We start from the raw sequence: 12,264 nt of genomic DNA on the forward strand, positions 1-12,264 counted from the left end.
AGGTATATAGGTCGTACATCCCCAAGACTGGCGGATCGTATCAAACAGCATGTCTCTTCCATGTTCGCAACGGGCAAGGTACAATAAAATTAAAACACCACTCCTTTATAATTACCCGCAGTGTTAATAATTCTTGGTTGGTTTTAAATCATTCCTTCCCTTATCTTGAACTTTTTAGCAATGCAGCATGTTTTGCAGGTGGCATACCACCTTGGGGAACATATTCAGGTAGACAGAAGCACACATGTCAATCAGCCAGTCTGTATCCCTCATTGTTCTGGTAATCACAGAATTACAGAATCATAGAATTATTACAGCAGAGAAGGAGGCCATTCGGCCCATCATGTCTGCGCCAGCTCTCCGAATGAGCAATTCACCTAGCGCCATTCCCCCACCTTCTCCCCATAACCCTGCACATTCTTCCTTTTCAGATCACAGTCTAATTCCCTTTTGAATGCCTCAATTGAACCTGCCTGCACCACAGTCTTAGGCAGTGCATTCCAGACTTTAACCACTTGCTAAGTGTGAAGGAAACCCCTCATACCAAATGGAAAATATTAATTTTGTCGTATGGAACTCTGCTTGAGAATTTTTAGTGGACATGGACATTAAAAATAACTTTTAAAAAGCAGAACAGAACAGCTAAAGATGGCCACACACAATTTGCATATGAGGAGCCAAAGGCCGGCTGAGAGACAGAGGGGTGGGCGTAAAGAAATGTGGCCCGGAACGGATAGGGACCACGTCGTGGAGTCGCCGCGATTTCAAATGTGGTGGCTCATTTGCATGGCCAAGGTGCTTGCCTCCCGCGACGATATGGAGAGGACGGGCAAGCCATTGGCAGCAATGGTGTCCGGCGCCAGTGCGCAGGTGCCGGCGCCATCTTTAAAAGGCTTACAACCCTCAATGTACATTTAAAACTTAAAGGGCCAGTTAATGCAAAAATGAATAAAATGACCTTTCCATGCACTCTCCCACCCCCCAATGGTATATCACAACATTCCTGCCCATTTTCCCCTCAGAATACCTGCCTCGAAATTCGACCTTCCTCACCCGCAAACCCCCCCCCCCAGTCTAACTGGAACAATAGGGCTGCTCCCTGATTCAATTAATGAGAATGGTTCTGTCAATCGTGGTGATCAAAAGCCATTGATACCCTTTAACTTTGAAGGAGCCAACCCTTTCCCCTACCAAGTATGTCTGAAGAACTTTGAATTTCAAACAACCTTCCAGAGACTTCTGCTTTCAAACAAAGAGGTGGTCACATGACATACCTGCTGGTGTAACACTGAATTTGTGAATTATGCCTCAAAAAGAAAAAAAAGAGACTGTGACTGAACCCCAAGAAGAAAGCACCCCTGTCTCTGTCTCCTTCTCCAGCAAAGTCCCAGGAAAACCTCGGTGGAGCTACTAAGCCTCAAGACTACAGAACCTTACAGCCAACAACCAAGAGGAAAGATAAAACCTCTCTTTGGCCTTTCAGAACCAGAGAAGCAAACCTGAATTGTGCACGTGGCCCCAGCAAGGACTTCAAGACTTTAACTTCAACTAAGGGCCTTGAAACTCAGTATTTGAATTCCATTTAATATGGACCTTACTTCAACCTCTCAAGTCTATCTTTTCCCCTCTATATCTACTTGTATTTGTGTGTGGTGTGTGTGCCTCTCGTATGAATGTGAGCGTGGATGCGTCGCGTATTTTAGCAATTTCAACCGTTTAGAGTGATGAGGTTAATAAACTGACACCTTTCCTGTTTAAACTCATGGAAACCTGTCTGATTGGTTTATTTACAATTATTATTGGAGGAACAGTGAGCAAGGACTCACTGAGGGGGTAAGCTAAAATCACTGTCTTAAAAGAATAAACCCTGTTGCGGTCAAACGAGGGAAGGGATGAAAGGGAAGCCTGAGACCCCTTCATCACCTGGTCGTAACACTGCGTGAAGAAGTTCTTCCTTATGTCGCTTTTGCTTCTTTTATCAATTACTTTAAATCTGTGCCTTCTCGTTCTCGATCCTTTCATGAGTGGGGACAGTTTCTCCCTATCTACTCTGTCCAGACCCCTCATGGTTTTGAATACTTCTATCAAATCAGCTCTCAGCCTTCTCTTTAAGGAAAACAGTCCAAACTTCTCCAATCTATCTTCATAACTGAAGTTCCTCATCCCTGGAACCATTCTCTTGAATCTTTTCTGCACTCTCCCCAATGCTTTCCTGTGCGGCACCCAAAACTGGATACAATACTCTAGCTGAGGCCTGACTAGTGTTTTATACAAGTTCAACATAACCTCCTTTCTCTTGTACACTATGTCCCTATTAATAAAGTCCAGGACACTGTATGCTTTATTAACTGCTCTCTCCATCTGTCCTGCCACCTTCAATGACTTATGCACATGTACACCCAGGTCCCTCTGCTCCTGCAACCCTTTTAGAGTTCTTGCCTTTATCTTATATTGTCTCTCCATGTTCTTCCTACCAAAATCTCCCATCTCCAGTAATTACTTTTAAGCTCTTCACCACAGGGCTCTTCTGAACACTATGTCATGTCTACCTTTACCACTAATTACGTCCTCTTCCCAATGTTTGACACTATCCATCCCCTTGCAAATTGGTTCACTTCTACTTATTTACTTTGCTTGTTTTCATTCCAACCTGTGCCATTGTAGAGAGTGCAATTTTTTTTTAATTTCCAAAATATACTTTATTCATAAAAATCTGTAAAAATTACATTGCCAAACAGTTTCAAACAGCATCAAAAAATACAAACAATGCAAGGGAGATCAGTTTCCTTCAATACAATCATGAGTTGCCTCACAACCCTTCCATTTCATTTGTCATGCCATTAACATTTTTACATTTTACAGCAAATGAAAATTTTTCCGATACAGTTCAAGGGGTTTCCCATGGATCCAGCCCCTCAGTTCACCTTACACTGTGGTCTTTCCTCATTGAGCCTTTGCTGCGGCTGCCCCAAGCTTTAGGGCGTCCCTCAGCACGTAATCCTGGACCTTGGAATGTGTCAGTCTGCAACATTCGGTCGTGGACAACTCTTTGTGCTGGAAGACCAGCAAGTTTCGGGCAGACCAAAGGGCGTCTTTCACCGAATTGATAGTCCTCCAGCAGCAGTTGATGTTTGTCTCGGTGTGCGTCCCTGGGAACAGCCCGTAGAGCACAGACTCCTGTGTTACAGAGCTGCTTGGGATGAACCTCGACAAAAACCACTGCATCTCTTTCCACACCTGCTTTGCAAAGACACATTCCAGGAGGAGGTGGGCAACCGTCTCTTCCCCACCACAGCCACCGCGTGGGCATTGCGCAGAGGGGGAGAGACTTAGGGTGTGCAGGAAGGATCTGACGGGAAGGGCTCTTCTCACCACCAGCCAAGCTACATCTTGGTGCTTGTTTGAAAGTTCTGGTGATGAGGCATTCCGCCAAATGACTTTGACGGTCTGCTCGGGGAACTATCCGACAGGATCCACCGTCTCCTTTTCCCGTAGGGCCTTGAGGACATTCCGTGCAGACCACTGCCTGATGGATCGGTGGTCAAAGGTGTTTTCCCGCAGAAACTACTCCACGAAGGATAGGTGGTACGGCACGGTCCAACTGCATGGAGCGTTCCACGGGAATGTGACCAGGCCCATCCTTCGCAACACCAGGGACAGATAGAACCTCAGCACGTAGTGACAATTGGAGTTTGCGTACTGGGGGTCTACACACAGCTTGATGCAGCCGCACACGAAGGTGGTCATCAGGATTAGGGCCACGTTGGGTACATTTTTCCCGCCCTTATCCAGAGGTTCGAACATCGTGTCCCTCTGGACCCGGTCCATTTTAGATCCCCAGATGAAGCGGAAAATGGCTCGGGTGACTGCCACAGCGCAGGAGTGGGGTATGGGCCAGACCTGCGCCACGTACAGCAACAACGTGAGCGCCTCGCACCTGATGACCAGGTTCTTACCCACCATGGAGAGAGATCGCTGCTCCCACATGCTCAGCTTGTGTTGTACCTTGGCTACTCGCTCCTCCCAGGTTTTGGTGCACGCCCCGGCCCTTCCGAACCATATCCCCAGCACCTTCAGGTAGTCTAACCTGACGGTGAAGGGGACAAAGAATCGGTCAACCCAGTTGCTTCTGCCTCCAGCACAGTCATCTCAAGTGTATCACAAAGTTTCATCTAGGGCCTCTCCTTTTCCTATTGAGACACTACATCTTGGTGATATCAATTATAGGCATGGGGTCAACTTTTATACATAAGTTGACAATATCCAGCTCCACTTCTCAGCAAGGTAGCTGTGGGTCACTAGGAGATGAAGGAGGCAAGCTTGTGCTGAGGAGCACTAGATTAGCATGTATCAATTTTTACCCCTCATCTTTTTCTGATTATTGCTTATCTTCCATTTCCAAAAGGGAAATATTGTACAGACTTTTCCAAACTCACAAATAGAATGTGTTGACAATTTGTCAAACACCATTTTATGAAGACAATGTCTCTTTAAAATAATTGTTTTAAAGTTTGGAAGTTAATGAAACTTCTTCGATTTCCAATCTCTCTGGGATTTTAACACTGAATGTGAGAGTAAAAAGCAGTATTTTTATGATTATTATTTTTCAGCAGTGCGGCCCGGCGCTGCTTCGCTCCCGCACCAGTCACCGAGCTGCAGCCAGTACGCAGGAATCTGTTTGTAAACGCGGTCCCGCTCAGCGGCCGGAGCCTCCGCGGCACCCGTAAGCTGGACTGCGCAGGCGTGCTACCCTGCTCCACTTACTGGGCGGCAAGTTTGAGTGAGGGAGAGATATATATACCGCGAGTGACTGTCAGGTAACGGGGCAGAGGCCAGGAGCCGGCCTGCGGATTGGAGAGACTGGGCTAGGAGCTGCTCACTGCACCGCCTGAATTGGACAGGGAACTCGGGCAAGGAGAGGGAGGGCCACAGGGAGACTGAGCCGGGGATTGACACAGGGAGACTGACCTGGGTCCTGGCAGAGGGAGACTGAGCCGTGGATTGGCACAGGGAGACTGAGCCGGGGATTGGCACAGGGAGACTGAGCCGTGGATTGGCACAGGGAGACTGAGCCGGGGATTGGCACAGGGAGACTGAGCCGTGGATTGGCACAGGGAGACTGAGCCGGGGATTGGCACAGGGAGACTGACCTGGGTCCTGGCAGAGGGAGACTGAGCCGTGGATTGGCACAGGGAGACTGAGCCGGGGATTGGCACAGGGAGACTGAGCCGTGGATTGGCACAGGGAGACTGAGCCGGGGATTGGCACAGGGAGACTGAGCCGTGGATTGGCACAGGGAGACTGAGCCGTGGATTGGCACAGGGAGACTGACCTGGGTCCTGGCAGAGGGAGACTGAGCCGTGGATTGGCACAGGGAGACTGAGCCGTGGATTGGCACAGGGAGACTGAGCCGTGGATTGGCACAGGGAGACTGAGCCGGGGATTGGCACAGGGAGACTGACCTGGGTCCTGGCAGAGGGAGACTGAGCCGTGGATTGGCACAGGGAGACTGAGCTGTGGATTGGGACAGGGAGACTGAGCCGTGGATTGGCACAGGGAGACTGAGCCGTGGATTGGCACAGGGAGACTGAGCCGTGGATTGGCACAGGGAGACTGAGCCGGGGATTGACACAGGGAGACTGACCTGGGTCCTGGCAGAGGGAGACTGAGCTGTGGATTGGGACAGGGAGACTGAGCCGTGGATTGGCACAGGGAGACTGAGCCGTGGATTGGCACAGGGAGACTGAGCCGTGGATTGGCACAGGGAGACTGAGCCGGGGATTGACACAGGGAGACTGACCTGGGTCCTGGCAGAGGGACACTGAGCTGGGGATTGGCACAGGGAGACTGAGCCGTGGATTGGCACAGGGAGACTGAGCCGTGGATTGGCACAGGGAGACTGAGCCGGGAATTGGAACAGGGAGACTGAGCCGGGAATTGGCACAGGGAGACTGAGCTGTGAATTGGCACAGGGAGACTGAGCTGGGAATTGGCACAGGGAGACTGAGCCGTGGATTGGTACAGGGAGACTGAGCCGGGGATTGACACAGGGAGACTGACCTGGGTCCTGGCAGAGGGACACTGAGCTGGGGATTGGCACAGGGAGACTGAGCCGTGGATTGGCACAGGGAGACTGAGCCGGGAATTGGCACAGGGAGACTGAGCCGGGGATTGGCACAGGGAGACTGAGCCGGGGATTGGCACAGGGAGACTGAGCCGGGGATTGGCACAGGGAGACTGAGCCGGGAATTGGTACAGGGAGACTGAGCCGGGGATTGGTACAGGGAGACTGAGCCGGGGATTGGCACACGGTGAGTGAGTTTTCACCAATGGATTCACACAGGGGGACAATGACAATCTAAGGACTTGCACAGATTCAAATCAAATGAGGGAGGGCCACACAGTATAATCCAGGGATTGGGACAGAGGTATGCTTTCTAAACAGTTTGACAGACCGCAGATCTAATGCAGCTCTGTTTGACTTAATTAAGTTTAAGATTGAGGCAAATCATGAAATGGGTAGAAACCTGATCAACTAGTGGATTGTGAGCTAATCATGTTTACATTGGATAAGTGATGTACGGTAGGAGAAGATCATTAGTATGTATTGAAAAATGAAGTATAAAATAGCAGAAAGTGAGATTGTGAATGGGAATGACACTAGCCAGGTAATTGTACTCTATAAAAGAAAAAATAATCAATTAATGAGAAAAGGAAAATAAACCAGCTGAATATAAAGTTGAAGAATAAAATTGTGAAAGGGTTTCTAAAGGCACAGTTATAGTTTAGCAGTGATTTATAAAGTAGCCCAAATTTATTAGAACCTCCTAAGATTTTAGAGCAAGCTCAGTCCAAAGGAAGAAGTTGTACAAGTGGAAGCTAGAAAATAATTGCTAAGTGACGATTAAGACCTGATAATTGGAGTCACAAAAGCAGTGAATCAACTGCTCAACAATGGAATAGAGAATGGAAGCTAAAGAATTCCCACTGTTCAATGATTATGAACTAGAAGTTGGATGAGACAAAAGCACCCACATTCAGCCAGCTGTTCAAGTAAAGAACAACATGGAGCTTTAATGGGAAAGAAGAAACTTTAAAACTGATTGAATAAATCAATATTCTGAGTTGCATTGGAACCACAGTATCAGAAAATGGTAAGTAAAGTTTGAGAGTGATTGCGTTGGCAGAGTATTTAGGATCTCCCTTTCAACTGCCCTGTTTTTAATCAGAGATGTCTCTACCAGAATTGCTGAGAAAAGTGGCAGCAGCATGTTCATTCACCCCTGAGTCAGCAACTGTTACTACAAGACTGAAGCACATAACGAAAGCTGAGCTTCCAATGCAGTGCTAAAGAAGTGCTGCATTGTTAGATGTCCCATCCTTCAAATGACATACTAAACCCAAGCCTCATTTGGTCTTTTGTGGTTCTGGGGGTGTTAAGGACCTCATGGCACTATTTGAAGAAGAACTGTTATTTCCTGAACCAACCTGACAAAAACAGATTAACTGCAGCTAGTGAAATCTTGCTGTGTGCAGTTGTCTGTTACATTAACCTACATAATTGTCACTGCGCTTCAAAGTTACTCATTATATGCAAAACACTTTGGAACATTTCTGAAAAATATGAGAAAGCACTAAATAAATGCAAATCTTTCATATAAGATTCCGAAGCGAGCCAAGTCAACCTCTTTGTCAACTGTACAAAAACTACACTCTTGACCTAAATACCAATTTAAGTTCTACCCTTCAACGTAATGCAAGTTGGACATATGTTTAGGATTTGACACCAATTTTCTTTATATTTACTTGCCAAGCAAATGATTGAAAGTTTTTACTTAATTGAGAATCTGCTTTACATTTGAAATATACTAGAAGCATTTCTTAGATGGCTTGCCATTTACACGTAAACCTAAATGTTAGTCATTTAATAGTTATGAAGACTTTTCAAACAGATGCAAACACTAAATTGCATTTTTAAACTGACCATTCGCATGTTGTAACAATTCGAAGATTATTATAGTGAAGCTGTTGTCCTAATCAATATTCATCTCTCAACCAATATCACTTAAAAAAAATTATCTGCTCATTATCACTTTGCTGTTTGTGGGACCTTGCTGTATGCAAATTGGCCACTGTGTTTTCTACGTTACAACAGTGACTACACTTCAAAAGGTGGCTGTAAAGTGCTTTGCGATGTTCTGAAGTTACTGTAGAAATGCAGGTCTACCTTTCTTTCTGACCTTTTCTAAATTTGTCATTTTCCTTCCTCAGAGAAGAAGTTTAGCCCCGAGTCAGCTTGCCAAGCGAAAGCCAGGACATTTGACTGATGACGAGGATGCGGTACAGTAATCTAATGCAAATTTGAAATGAATGAACTATTAATGTCTTTTATTTACGTGCTTGTGTGTGTAAGCTGAATCTGTGCTGTTGAGCTGTGCTTTTTCCAAGTGATTGTTACAGCACCTGATGCAAATAACATTGTGACAAAAAATGGAATGTGTCCTTTATAGTATAATCAGACACTATAAAACATTGGTTAGGGGATGGCAAATGTAAGGATGCAGCTCTCTGTCCACGAAGAGCGAGTGTGATGTCTTTTCAGTTGCAATTACAGTTCTTTGGGTGAGCTCTATTGAAATTCAATGAAAAATGAGTTAAATCAGAGAAATCATGTTCCATACTTTGTTCTTATTATATGAAAAAACACTGACCTGCCTGGACCCACTTCTCACAACTGATCGTGTTTGAATTGCAATATAGTGGACTTTCCTTTTCATCTCATTTCCAGCATACTAATGGGATGGTTTTCAGGAGGCCAGTGCAGTTTTTTCTCATTCTAAACTTTTCTTATGGTCTTAGGAATGTCATAGGCAAATCTTCCAAAAAGGTAACATGGCATTTCTTCCTCAGCACTGAAAGTAATCATAAATGTTTTAAAAATATAAAATAATTTATAGAGGTGTGAAATTAAATGAGGTGGGACAAGCAGAGTGAAGGTTGGCCAGAATGGAAGGTTTTTGATTTTACTGACATATGTACTTTAGTTCTAGCAGGTCAATTCCTGTCTCTCATTTTCCCATTTGGGATTAGGGATTCACTGGGCTAAAATCCACATTGGATTATTTCTGCACCACATTGTGTCAGCATATGATGGAACTCTTGAGTGTACAGTATCTTTAAAAACCTGATGTTTTAGCTGTAGGAATAGTTGGGAGATTGATGACAAAAGCTGGAATATGTAGTTTGCATAAAATCAAACAGTATAACATTTTTTAAAAATGGAATGCACTTTTTTTTTTACAGAATCCAAAAAGGCGAAAGCTGGGCTCTGAGCATAACAACAGTGAAAGTTTTATGTCACCATTTCGGAAACCACTAGCACAGCTGACCAATCGGCCTGTGTGCCTTGACAGCAGCCAGCATGTGAGTGACCAGTGCTCTAAGTAATTGATTATGGGGAAGGAACCTGAGAGTGGGAGGGCCCTGTAGATGTATCTTTGGGGTAGAGCTAAGGATGATTGAATTCTGCTGATTGCAATTGTCAAGTTTGTTGCAAACAGTGTAGGATCTACATAACTGTACAACAGTGATACAAGCAATCATGCTATAATAATCCCTAACCAATATGAGAAAGTCTGGGCTGCAGAATTTTGCCTGGGTCTGCTGACCATGTGGTGTGGTTCTGCAGTACATAAACCAGAAAAATCTTAGGTTTGTATACTAGTTCAGGGTGTCTGTGCTTTTTGCCTTTCAGGTGTATGGGAGTGTCATATGGAGCGTTAGGGGCTATGTGTAGTTTCAACCCATGTTTCCATTAATTTTCACATATGTTAACTTGGTGATACTATCAGATCTTGATATTCTATTTAGGATTCATTCACTAATAAGACAATCCTTTCCTGGCTTATAAAAGAAAACAGGACAAGCCAACAAAGGAGAAATATAAGCGCAAGCAGGACTGAGTTGCCTGGCTTCTTTGTCAATGGCGAGGAGCAGGAAATGTTTTGGGTACTCTTGTTCGAGTCTTTGTTGAGTTGGCTGATCTTGGTGGTTGCACTCCTTCAATTGGTCTTGCTAGTTCTGAACTAAGGAAGGGAAAACACAAGTTGCCTGGAAAATGTGTTTGTGGACAGCAAGTGAGGATAGGATTGGGTCTGGTTGCAAAGCCTTTCAATCCCACGACCGAACACTCGAGTAGAAGCTTATGTGTTTTCAAAATGGTTATTTTTCTCCTCTTCCAAAGAGGGTTAGAAGGCATATGGAATCCTTTCCTTTATTTGGTTAAGAAATCAGATGGAATCCTTTCCTTTATTTGGTTAAGAAGGCATATGGAATCCTTTCCTTTATTAGCTGAGGTAAAGAATACAAGAGCTGGAACTGTATAACTCATTAGTTAGGCCACAACTTGAGTACTGTGTGCAGTTCTGGTCACCATTACAGAAAGGATGTAATTGCACTAGAGAGGGTATCGAGGAGATTTACGAGAATGTTGCCAGGACTGGAAAAATGCAGCTATGGGAAAAGATTGGATAGGCTGGGGTTGTTCTCCTTGGAACAGAGAAGGCTGAAGGAGATCTGATTGAAATGTGCAAAATTTTGAGGGGCCTGGATAGAGCGGAGGTGAAGGGTCTATTCACCCTAGCAGAGAGGTCAGTGACGGGGCATAGATTTAAAGTGATTGGTAGAAACATTAGAGGGGAGATGAGGAAAAACTTTTTCACCCAGAGGGTAGTGGGGGTCTGGAACTCACTGCCTGAAAGGGTAGTTGAGGCAGAGACCCTAAACTTATTCAAAAGGAGTCTGGATATGCACCTCAAGTGCCATAAGCTGCAGGGCTACAGACCAAATGCTGGACGGTGGGATTGGAATAGGTGGATTGTTTATCAGCTGACACAGACATGATGGGCCAAGTGGCCTCTTTCTGTGCCTTAAACTTTCTATTATTCTATGAACGGCAAAAATGAACAAATTTTAAAGACCAGTGTGCTTGCTGCTTGGAGATTCATGAGAACAGCATGGGTTCAGTCGGTTTACAAAGTTATGAGCGACATGGACAGAGTGGATAGTCAGAAGCTTTTTCCCAGGCTGGAAGAGTCAGTTACTAGGGGACATAGGTTTAAGGTGAGAGGGGCAAAGTTTAGAGGGGATGTGCGAGGCAAGTTCTTTACACAGAGGGTGGTGAGTGCCTGGAACTTGCTGCTGGGGGAGGTGGTGGAAGCAGGTACGATAGCGACGTTTAAGAGGCATCTTGACAAATACATGAATAGGATGGGAATAGAGGGATACGGTCCCCGGAAGTGCAGAAGGTTTTAGTTTAGGCAGGCATCAAGATCGGCGCAGGCTTGGAGGGCCGAATGCCCTGTTCCTGTGTTGTACTGTTCTTTGTTCTTTGGTTGCATAAATAAATTAATTCCCAGCGCTTGTGGCGAGGATGGCTCCATTGAGAATTTACTGTAATGATTCAGGGTGGGGGAGTAAGAGCTAGAATCCTGGATTCTATACTTTGCAGTACTGGGCTTTGTTGCTCCAAAGTGCTGCATCTTTGGACTGCCAATGAAGCTGTTCTGAACATGACTTTATTATCTAATGAGAAAAGGTCTTCATGTTACTCAAATGTTATAACCTTTAGTTTGGATTATTCTTGAAAAATATGGCCTTAAAAGAGCAGATAGGCATTTTTCTGTAATTCCTAGAAATCCAATGATATCAGGCTACCTTTAGGGTCCTTCTACTGGCATTGATAGAGATTGAGCTAATAAAGAATGTGCATTTATATATTGCCTTATTACCTCTCCTGGAAATATTCCTTTAGTGCTTTGCATACAATGAATTGCTTTCAAGGTGCAGACATTGTTTTATAGATGAATGTGGCAACTATTTTTGTGCACTGTAACATTCCATAAACTAATCAATTTGATGGTATTGGTTGAGGAAATAATTTTGGCCGGGATAGCAAGGGGACACCCTGCTGTTCTTTTGAATAGTGCCATTGGATCCACCTAAATCGCTGAAACAGGCAGATTCAGTAATGATGTAACACCTCATAATCGAAGGGCAGCACCTCTGGTAATACAGTATTGCACTGAAATGTTAGCCTTAAGTCCTGAAGTGGAGCTGTGGAACCCACAACTTCCTCATAGGCTGTAAACCTGTATTCTGATGCTTTGGTTTGTGGGAACTTGCTATGTGCGAAAGAGTTGCTGCATTTTTCTATGCAACAGTCACTACAATGTGAGAGAAAGCCCTTCAGTTTTTTTTCTATGC

General features: G+C 45.0%; 1 protein-coding gene across 1 annotated transcript in view; it reads left to right on the forward strand.

The window, feature by feature from the left end:
- Positions 1-5,342: 5,342 nt before the first annotated feature.
- Positions 5,343-12,264, forward strand: part of rad54l (RAD54 like) — a 56,754-nt gene continuing 49,832 nt past the window's right edge. Inside the window, exons 1-3 of the mRNA XM_068036929.1 lie at positions 5,343-7,154; positions 8,272-8,340; positions 9,304-9,423. Coding sequence (XP_067893030.1) covers positions 7,152-7,154; positions 8,272-8,340; positions 9,304-9,423 — 192 coding nt within the window. The 5' untranslated portion in view covers positions 5,343-7,151. The remainder of the gene's footprint in view (positions 7,155-8,271; positions 8,341-9,303; positions 9,424-12,264) is intronic.

This window comes from Heterodontus francisci, chromosome 8 (genome assembly GCF_036365525.1).
Source record: "Heterodontus francisci isolate sHetFra1 chromosome 8, sHetFra1.hap1, whole genome shotgun sequence".
In the NCBI taxonomy this organism is placed as follows: Eukaryota; Metazoa; Chordata; class Chondrichthyes; order Heterodontiformes; family Heterodontidae; genus Heterodontus; species Heterodontus francisci.